This window comes from Sardina pilchardus, chromosome 2 (genome assembly GCF_963854185.1).
Source record: "Sardina pilchardus chromosome 2, fSarPil1.1, whole genome shotgun sequence".
Classification (NCBI taxonomy): Eukaryota; Metazoa; Chordata; class Actinopteri; order Clupeiformes; family Clupeidae; genus Sardina; species Sardina pilchardus.
The window spans coordinates 18,805,238-18,816,738 of NC_084995.1; the positions used below are offsets into that span (position 1 = coordinate 18,805,238).

The following is an 11,501-nucleotide window of genomic DNA, read 5'->3' on the forward strand; positions in this document are numbered from 1 at the left end:
CGTGTGTGTGCGTGTGTGTGTGTGTGTGTGTGTGTGTGTGACTGTGGAATTCCAGACACCTGAGCAAGAGGCATTTTACAGTTTTTCTTGACTACTTGTGTTTCAGTATTTCAAATTGTCAACAAAATGGAAAACATGGTTTTCAAAATTAGCAGATTCAACCTTGAGTAAAAAGGCAAAGAAGCATATCACAGCATGAATCGTCCCCCTTTCAAGATCTAACTGCAGCTGCATATAAGATCTACAGTAAGCACCTAGATTAGGCAAATTCATACATTCAAGCACAACTTCAAATTCCTTTGACACAGACCTACAGTTAGCCCATCTCCATATGCCTTTGGCCTCTTTGGTCCATGCTTGGAAATATCAACACTGAAGAGGTATCCTTAATGGATACGGAGCGATAACTAATTGAAAAATTGCGCAAAGGAGTTCAAGACAATTGAAGTCCATAATTGCATAAGCAATATTGGTAAGCGGCAAATAGATGTTTAATGTTTAACAGAGCAGTGTTTTGAACACTGAACTATCATCTAGTTTATTTCAGTTTCATTACGTATAGGTATATATACTATTTTGACCCTGTGAGGAAAACTCGGTCTCTGCAATAATCCCAATCCATGGTTGGAATACATTTCCTACTGGCCAGGGATCGAACCAGCAACCCTTCGTTAACAAGCTTGAAGCTCTAATCTGTAGGCCACGGCTGCCCTCAACATGCATCTTAACAATATAGAAAAACTGCAAATGGCAATGATAAGCAGTTAGTGACCCCTAGACATACAGTAAGATGGGGGACGGACTAAACCACTGAGTGTGAAATGACAGCTGATTATCTTGGCTACATCTAGTGGAGCGTCAGGTGTTTTGCGGCTGGTCCATTCATATGGCAGGAGGTGTGAATGAATGAGGCTAGAGCCGGGCCCTACCCTCTGGTACTCCTCCAGCTTGATCCCACCCATGTTCTGCTGGATCACTTTAATGATGAGATCTGTAGAAACAAACACATCACATGCAAATTGGATTACACCAATGTTACGCACAGCAACGAATCAGCCAATGAACTGTCAACGTGATCAGGTAAACCCACATGTGATGAGCTAAACACGTCACTCCACAACACTCACATTAGTTTGACCTTTATTGTTTATTTGTACACCCTGTCAATCAAGCTGTTATACATTATCATAACTTGAAACCATATCTTGTAAATGAGTAGTCTGGCTATCACCATACTAAGCTCAGTCTTTTAAGATTGAACATTAGTCTGGGGAGTCTGCACTTTATTTCTATGGCACAAGAGGCGTGATCAATGGGCACAGCTCAAATGACTTTGCATACTTTGTATGACTTTGTTTGAATAGTCCTTCAACCAATCAGACCAACGATCCGTGTGCGCCTTTTGGATAAGGCTGTTTGTGATTGGACCCAGACGTGATGGACAGGAAGCAGGAGGGATACTGAGAAGTGTGGGTTTCCAGCCTGAGCTGCAGGGCGCAATCCAAACCGCTAGCAGATCAATCAAGTAAATGAGTGAACAATGCTAAAATTCCAGAATGCTCCACAACATATTCCACCTTCCACTTGAGCTCATTTCTCATATCCATATAACAGATTTGCTTGACAACACAGAGGAAGTTATCTGAAATGTCAGTGACCACAAACATTGACATTTCAGATGAAGACTGAAGGTAGGGATGCACTATTGCGCTCTAGATGATGGTCTTTTTTAAACATGTGCGTAAAAACAAAAATATCTCAGAAAAAGCAGGAAAAGTTTGCACTCTGAAAAAATTGTGCTATGACAAAAGTCTTTGCTGAAAAAAAGTTTTTACTGAAACTTTTGCTAAAAACTTTTTTCAGCAAAGACTTGTATACTACAGAAAAACAAACCAATACAAATGTGGAGACATTGCTATATATGCACCTGTTTACTGCCTGTACCCCCCTCTAATAAACCCAGGGGGGCATTAAAGGCAGCAATTTGAAGACATTTGAGCAAATTAAAAGGCCTGAAGGAAAATACTGAAGGCAAACCATTCCAGAGGTTCCAGTGTGACAATGACAATGAGTTAACATGTGGCACGATGACCGATTCAGCATAAGCACATCCACTCTCTAAAGTCTCACAAACAGCCACCCATACACACATACAGGTGCACATTCATAAAGTCTACTTTAGAGGGAAAAATAAATTGAAGTCACTGTAACTATGAAAAGTTTGTATCATTTCACAGTAAACCAAAGTGGGTTGTTGATCAAAATATCTGGACATGAAAACGAGAAGTAAATGGATGTCTTAATAGCAACACTGGAACAGTCCATCTGTTCACAATCATAACTAATTCATAACAATAACGCAGCCAGGAGTACCGGCAGGAATAGATGCTGATTGAGTGGGGAATAAGATGGGAGAGGGAGTAAGTGTGTGAGTGAAGTGTATGAGTGAGTGAGTGAGTGAGTGAGTGGGTGAGTGTGTACTGTAGGTGAGTGAGTGTGTGTGTGTGTGTGTGTGTGTGTGTGTGTGTGTGTGTGTGTGTGTGTGTGTGTGTGTGTGTGTGTGTGTGTGTGTGTGTGTGTGTGTGTGTGTGAATGTGTGAGTGGCTGATTTGAGCTGCTAACTGCCTGCTTGTCGTGCAGCTGCACTGGCAGACTGCGCTGGGCTATGGCAGGTCGTGCAGCAGGTGTTTTGACTTGGCCGTGGCCACCGTAAACACCAACCGAGGCGCTGCCTCCCTCCTCTCCTCTCGGAGACAGCGCTCACATGAGGGGGGAGGTCAGATCAGTTTAACCTCCCGCTAATGCCCCGATCCACGCTAACGCCGCGCTAACGCCACACACACATGGTACCGCCCAGGCAGCCATCTGCCTCCGCTACACTCACCTGAGACAACACAACCAGACAGATTGCTCTGGCTAGATTTACAGCAACAAAATTCAGGTGTGTGCGTGTGTGTGTGTGTGTGTGTGTGTGTGAATGGTTTTCATCTCATATTCGACATGACTGTCTGTGTTTCGGAAACGTATAGTATCGGCTACATTGCAGAGTGAGTGTGTGAATGTTGCTGAGTCTGGCAGCTGTGCAGAGAGGTTAATTAGGCTCCCAATAGGCATCCGGCGCTGACGTCAACATGAGACACTATCCCTGTGGACTCTGCTCTGTGCTGCTACTTTTCCATACACCTTCACCTGAATAAAAAGCCTGAGTGTCTCTGTGTGTGTGTGTGTGTGTGTGTGTGTGTGTGTGTGTGTGTGAACTGAATGAATCGCTCCTTATGACCAACAATAGAGTGAATAAAGTGAATAAAGTTTCAAATAATGGCATCTCATGTAAAATTAAGCTCCCTAATGTTCTCCAGTCCTTTCATCTCGCCTGAGCCTCTAGCCAAAACTGATTCTGTTCAAGAGTTCAAGAGCACTTGTTGTCCTTCTACCTCCATTTGGGCAGCCAGAGGCTGAAGAAGGCCTGTTATCTCTCTCTCCCTCTCTCTCTCTCTCTCTCACACACACACACACACACACAAACACACACACACACACACAGTGTGCCTCTTCCTCTCTCTCTTTATGTCTTTGTATTCATGTGTGTGTATGTGTGTTCCTTTGCCGCTCTCAGCTTATTCATGAATGAAAAACAGGGTTGAATGTGGTTTCACATTCTATTAATAGTGCCTTTCTGTTGTATGTAAAACCGGCCTGTTTTATAATCCCACCCCCCACCCCCTGTCACTCTGACACACACATACTGACACTGTGAAAATGATGCAGTGCTCTCCAACAGATACTGCACAGGCAAACACACAAACACACACACACACACACGCGCGCACACACACGCGCACACACACGCACACACGCACACACACACACACACACAGCGGTGTCTAGTGCCAGCATGATATAGTGCTGTCATGTATCTGTCTAAGGCTTTTACGGAAGGCTCAGGACAGTATGGCACGAATACTGTAGGAGGATTGGAGAAAATCAGGTCATCGAGCAAACACACACCACACACATACACACACACACACACACACAGACAGACACACTCACTCACTTACACCACAGTCTCTTATCTTTTGATTATTTCTCTTGCTGTACTTTCCTCTTCCTCTATTCGAAATATGTATAAAGGAAAACTAAGAAGAGTCCCAGAAAGTTAAAACGTGTACACACACACACACACACACACACACACACACACACACACACACACACACACACAGTTTCACAGGAGCTGTGACAACACAATTAATCCCTGAAAATATGAAAACATTTTCAAATTTGGTAATGTGCATATATCCATTGGCATGGCCTCTGCCCTACCAGCCGTATTGGTTGATATTTCCCTTGTGTACTGGTATTGGCCTATCAGCTGATAATACAACATTCAGTGATGGCAGTGGCTACAGTAATGTTTATCTGTAAAGTTGAATCAATTCTGCACAAGTGAAAAGTGTTATGCAGGGACTAAGAGATGAAAACAACTTCAAAATGAATATTTTTGTTTCCCTGCTACTAAAGGGTATCACTAACAACAAAAGTGAAGTAAAGGCCCAGAATTGCCAAGCACCTATAAAACAATGCACATAACCTTAAGCCTTTACATGCATGGGTAGTCATGCAATTCATCTATAATGGCTCTCTCCATCGCTCTCAGGTACTTTACATTAAGTAACAGTATAGTAATGTTTGATCTGGAGTGTACTCTCAGGACAGGATAGCCACTAGTCTTGGTCAGTGTCCCGTCTGATCCTAGTTGGCTAAGTGTAAAACTCTTACGCTTCTATGTTTGCTTGCTGCTGAGAATACTGCAGCATTGGGCTTGGGTCTCTAAGCTTGTGTGTTTAAGTTCTTAACAAAGGCTTGCAAAATACAGTAGTAAGCTCAACATAGCCTGGCATAAACATGGACGGACCTATGAATAGGGCTTGGTCTCCATGTTTATATCCTTACTAGCTGTTATTTAGAGCTACAGTAGCTATATTAAGTAGGCTAAAAGCAGACTCTTGGTTAACTAAAGCAGACTCTTAGTTAACTATGCACTACATTAATGACATCCTGAGTGGTACAATTTGATAGATAATTAAACAGAATTTAATTTAAACAGCAAGCAACTACGGAGACAACATAATGCTTCACCTTTCTTCTGCATATTTTTTTTGAAAGTGAGATTTGTTACGTCTTTGGTTTATAAAAGATCACTGTCAGTCACTCTGGATTTGAACCTATTTGAATCACAAAGCAGGATGAGAGCTAATTTCAGATTCAGCGAGCAAGATTTCGAGAGCACTTTTGGAAAGACATGTCTGAAAAACGCCAGAGAAAAAGTGACAGAGAAGGCATGAGAAAGAATAGGTCAGCAGCGGACCCCTGAGACTGGACTTGTGACGGCAGCACTGGTGGTGAAGGGGGTGGTGTGTGTCTGTGTGTCTGTGTGTTTGTGTGTGTGTGTGTGTGTGTGTGTGTGTGTGTGTGTGTGTGTGTGTGTGTGTGTGTGTGTTTGGGTGTGTGTGTGTGTGTGTGTGTGTGTTTGGGTGTGTGTGTGTGTGTGTGTGTGTGTGTGTGTGTGTGTGTGTGTGTGTGTGTTTGGGTGTGTGTGTGTGTGTGTGTGTGTGTGTGTGGAGGGGGTGGGGAGTTGCCAGTCAATCTGCATTGTCTAAGACAGAGGCCAGATGGGTGACTGTTTATCTCCATGCAGTGGCGCACATGCGGGACAGGGCAGCAGTGCATAGTAGCAAACAGCCTGCTGTGCTGTCTGTCTGTCTGCAGCTGGGCTGCCTGCAGCTGTTGGCAGTGACCGCACACATGAGGCTGCCCCTGCCGACACACACACACACACACACACACACACACACACACACACACACACACACACACACACACACACACACACACACACACACACACACACACACACACACACACACACACACACACACACACACACACACACACACACACACACACACACACACACACACGGCACACAGCATCAGGTCTCACCTGATTTCACCGTTCACAACATTCCTGCCCAGGAGGTTCACTGAGGATTGTGACATGATGATGTACTGTAGGAATTCCATAGTGGATTAAACAACTGTAAACAACTGACCTCACCATGACCAGCATCTCCACAGCAAAACCAGGCCCCAAAGGTCAACCACTGCTACAGTCCAAGAGGCATTTATGTCCAGCATTGTGCCCAATTACACCCGAAACAGATATCTTGCTTTTGTCATCCTTCACATTTGTTTTCAGTAGAACATCTTCATTTATGTCCAGACTTCTGCCCGATTACCCCTGAGACAGATATCTTGTTTTTGTCATCCTTAAAATTGCTCCAGTTCTGTTTTCTGTAGAACATGGTGATGAAGAGGGGCACCAGGGAATAGATGGGGGAGTAGTTGAGGTGAGGACATGCTCAGAATGATTCTGGGAAAAAGGACATTGATCCCTCCCAATCGCCCTTATTCCTCTTAGAACAACTCTCCATCCACACAAATGTTTACTTTCTCCATCTACAGCCATGTTGTCCTAGTCTGGCCACACCCACCTAGAATCTCCATTCAGTGAGAAACTAGTCTGGCCCACGACAATGCACTCATGTTTCCCTCGGACACGAAGGACGAGGGGCCAATCAGCGAGGATTGGGGATGATGCTATAGTTTAAAAATTGAAAGTGGTTGAGATAAACGGCAGTAAACTTCAAACAAGCATTCCAGTCCAAGGTATTCGCAAATGTATGTACAGCAAAGGTAGACCTACATACATTATTTCCTCAATGCTGATGCGGTTTATTATCAATTTGACAAGGAGAGGTAGGCTGGGTGAACCCTGCCTGAACTTCCGTGGGAATTTGAATTTCACCCCCCAGCAGCTCAGGCTGGAAACCAGCAGATCCATCTCCTCTGTTCACTGCCAGAACATTTGGCTCCAATCAGAAACGGCCATACTCTAGTCCTGGCACGCTATTGGCCGGTGACGTGACGATAACGAAACTTAAGCGACGCGAAGTGCAGTAGAAACAAAGCGCAGCCTTCCCAGACTAATGTTCAATCTTAAAAGAGATTGAGCTTAGTATGGTGAAAACCAGACTAAAGGAGAGGTGAAATACGAAGCAACGTTAAGCATGTCTGATCAATACGATTGTTTAGGCTGGATCAAATTATTTCAGATTTAATGCGAAATCCATGCCCGTTATGATGCTAGAGTGGGAAACGTGTCCCAATCGTGAGAGGCCAGGCTCTCTTCACAAAGTGAAATTAAGTATCGAGTCTGGTATTACCAGCCTAAGGTTTTACAGTTATCGCAACAGTTATCACAGCAAATGTGTCTTATGGTACAATGTGTCAATTGTGACATTAAGTCACCTGTCCCAACAGGTATGACAGTATGAGCCTTGCTGGAGGTGAACATGTTACTGAAGTTTGAAATGTTAATCTAAGGAGAGAGTGAACACTGTAATGGGTCAGTGTGTTGTTTTTCCAAAGGGGTATCACTGATTTGAGAGCCATATGGATAATCCTCTTACCAAGCCCTTGGTGTTCGGCTGAAAAGTGGCTTCTCTTCCCTAGTCTCTCTCTCTCTCTCTCTCTCTCTCTGACTCTCTCTCTCTCTCCCTCTCTCTTTCTGTCTTAGAATTCAGCTATTCGATTTCCATATATTTTTTAATGCTCTTATCTCTTTATATCTGTAACTCTGACCCCCGCCATATCTCTTCCATTCTCTGTCACTCTCATTTTGTTCACACTCTTCTGTCTCTGAATTCACACCAGACTACTGTAATTCAGTCTTGTCTCATCTCACTCCTGACCTCATACTGCATCTTATTCTGCCATTAAACCACATTATCAGATGAGGCAAGGTGAAGGTGAGAGGTGAGTGCTTAAGATGGCCACTCTCTTTACCTCAATATGCGCAGACAACACCATCAACATACACACACACACACACACACACACACACACAAACACAAACATACACACTCAGGGTGATAAAAACACCTTTGGTGTTAAACTGTTGCCATGTCAGGGACCTTCTTTGTGAAAGCCTGTCACATAAAGCTGCCTTTGCTTGCTTATTGCTTTGACATACAGGGGTAAAAATGGACTTAAGCCCAGGCCCTGTGCCCTTTGCTCATTAGCTTAACACATGGGAGTATGCCCCCATCATGTCAGTCCCCACACAACCCCACCATGCCAGTCCCCACACAACCCCATGACCACCACACCACCCTTCACCGAGTCCTGTCCACCTTCCTTTAGGCCGTCGCTTGTAGAGCTTTCTTTATATAGCACACAGTGCAGGTATTAATGGCATCTAGTAGTATTTTGAGTGCCCGTCCGGATTACACTCCACAGTCAAACCGCAAGGATTCCAACAGATTGAGGAAAACATGCCAAAGCCTTGTGTGCCTGTCCCGACTATTTCCACATATCATTTTAAATGCTCATGGAATATAGCTTGGGGATAATTTAAAGGTCAGTATTTAATCTACAGTCCAATAAAGACATTACGTGTTGCTGTTACTTTACTACATAGTAGGCTATGCAGAAATGAATATGCACTAAATGGGGGCGGGGGGGAGGGGGTGGGGGGGGTGAACATGATAAATGTGTGAATCAGATAAATCAGTGCATAGATATCCGGGACGGGCGACGCTGCTCTGATGAGTGTGGGGTGAATGCGGAGGCGATGACCCAGTTCCTGGCAGGACGGATGGGGCGGGTGGAGCGGATGGCCCGTGAGCGCGGGCCGGCGAGAGGAGAGAGGAGAGAGGAGAGAGGAGAGAGGAGAGGAGCGGTGGCGTGCGGTTGGCTGGGGAGGGTGTGCACTACCGGGGCTCCCACTCCAGAGACAATGACATCTGCCTCCGGCGTTAAGTTACTGCTCGGCTGCCTAATCCACCTAAGCCGCACTCTCTTTATCAGGGGAGGATAAGCCCAGCCACCAGCAGGGGACTTTCTACATAGATCAGGAGTTTACCGCTCCAGTAATGCCCAGGGAAAAAGCTCGCTAAACAGCGTTTCAGACAGCCGGCCGCCTCAGATGTATCATACTGGATGCTCAAGAGGGACAGGCGAGTTAGGACTGTGCGAGAAAAAAAACCTAGATGGCCAATTATCAGGGAAGCCCTTTTTTTACATGTTTGTGTTTTGGCTTGCATGAGGAGAGGGCTGCTAGAATGTCTAGCATCCACCTCTCCCCCTAGAAGTGTCCTCTGTTCTCCCTCTATCTCCCTGCTTCTCTGTCCCTGCCTCTCTGTCTAGCTCTGGAGCAGCTGGTGCGGTGTGATGAAGGCAGCCATTGAGATGTGAAGAGGAGAGGCTGGGTGGGAGAGAGTGAGGGAGGTGGGTTGGGGTGGCTGGGTGGTTCTTCTTGGGATCCTCAGAACAAGCACAGCTGTTGTTGTGCCTCTCCAAAGTCCATAGTGGCATAACAAGCATCACCACACAACAAGTCAGTGTCATGATCATCGTGACTTAACATTTTGACTCTGCGCTCCTCATCACTAATACCTGGCCACATGTCACAACCTGACTCAGACTATAAAATAACACCATACAGCAGGTGTCATGCCAAACACACGGGTATTAACTGGTCAAGCTTAACAGCATCCTAAGACAATAAGACACCTCAGAAGGGAAACTCTGGCATTTGAGTGACATCTGGTCAGCACCTATGTCTACTGCCTTACTGTAAATTATTTTAACTAGGGCACTGAAGGTATACAATCCTTTGTGTTCGGGTTATGAATTTGGTGAACCTGTCTGGTACTGGTGTGACAAGGTAGAGTAGCATATGGCAGTTGAGATTATGAGCTTACCTGATCAGGCAGGTGACTCAGAAAGCCACACCTAATCGCCAGAATCTCCTAATTGATTACGCATACCGAAATGGCAGTGGCTGACTTAAAGTCCCAATCCTATTGCACTTTACCTCCCACCAACGTGACCTCATCCTGCACACACACACACACACACACACACACATACACATACACACTAGCCCTTACAAAGACATGTTTCCCTTACTGGAGTTGCTGCAAATCAACAGGAGAATGTTTCTGCTGACACTATAGCCTACTGTACACTAGGGTAGCCTCTCATCTTGTGGTAATAACACTCGCTCCTTTCAGTAAATTGCCCACCAACTCCTAATCATGTGTCCTAATGAGATTGAGAACTCATGTCTTCTTCAATCATCTATGGAGCTCACACAAATCAGCAAGTCAGACCCAGCCCACTGCCAGCCAAAGTAGCGTAGACAAATGTTATGCAGTAAATTGGCACAGAAATTAGCATAGGAAGGCATTTCAGATAACAGATCACAAAGTCTGTAGCAATAGCCTATTAACTGAGGAAAGATGTTGTGCATTCTGGTTATAGTCACCTACATAGCCTAATAAACCATAGACTAGCAGCAGCACATTACTCAACGTTAGTACAAGTCTATACCACTGCTATTGTTGCTGAGAATGTGAACAGGTAGAGACCATCAGGTGACATTTTCCTCACCTTTAGGGAAAGGATTTGGCTGAACCGCATAGAGGAATGCATGCACCATGTGGAACAGTGCCCCGATGGCTCCTGGTTCGTAATAGGCATGTGTCTCGTAGACCACTGAGGGCACGAAACCGAAATCTAAACTTTGCTGCGGTGGGTCCCTCTGCATTTCTGCGCGCGCTGTCTCCTCAGGCTCCAGCGTATCATCCTCGTGGGGCTCGCACGAGCTGAAACCCCAGCACAGAAGAAGTACGAGTCCTACTTTCCAAGCCATGGCAGGTGAACTGTCTCTCAAAGTAAGGTGTAGAGGAAGCGCAGTGGACGGAATAATCACAGGTATCAAACGGAAAAGGGTCGTTTACGTGAAGAAAAAGCCAGTGCCTTTAGCCGCTCCTGTGATCCTCAGCATCGATGTTCAGTGCCAAAGAAAACTATGTAACTTCACCGAATGTAAATATTAGATAAAAAACGGTTAGTGCGAAACACCTCAATACATTTAGATCCTATTATCCCGGGCCGGTTTCATGGTAAACATTTCTTCTGGGCGCGCGCAAGCAATCAGGTATCACTGAAGGTTTCCGTTCCGTCAGTCGTTCCAGAGTGTTGGAGCGAGATTTCGTGCGTCCGCGGCTGCGCGCGACATCTCTCTTGCTCAGTGTGTGTGTTAATTTCCTCTTACGTGAACGCGCGTATGTCGAGCGCTGGTCAAAGCTCCTTGTAAGATCGCCTAAGTAACGTGGTAGGTTACTCTGAGATGCGCAGTTAGCATTCCACACCGGTGGTAACAACAGGTAAACTAAAGATGCTGCGAGGAAGCTGTAAGGCAATGGGGGGAAATTGACCATCTCCCTTCACCCGACCAAGTGAGTTAGTTCGCGTGCATTTACCAATGAAAGCTGCTCTTTAGTAAGCTGCCTGAAGTGTCATTTTGTTTTAAAAAAAAAAAGAATATTCTTGCGGTACATTTGTAAGTCATCAACATGCTTATGACTA

General features: G+C 45.2%; 1 protein-coding gene across 1 annotated transcript in view; it reads right to left on the reverse strand.

The window, feature by feature from the left end:
* Positions 1-11,034, reverse strand: part of prom1b (prominin 1 b) — a 41,184-nt gene extending 30,150 nt beyond the window's left edge. Inside the window, exons 1-2 of the mRNA XM_062520557.1 lie at positions 10,521-11,034; positions 930-991 (exon numbers count right to left, since the gene is read on the reverse strand). Of these exons, the coding sequence (XP_062376541.1) occupies positions 930-991; positions 10,521-10,782 (324 nt within the window). The 5' untranslated portion in view covers positions 10,783-11,034. The remainder of the gene's footprint in view (positions 1-929; positions 992-10,520) is intronic.
* Positions 11,035-11,501: the final 467 nt, after the last annotated feature.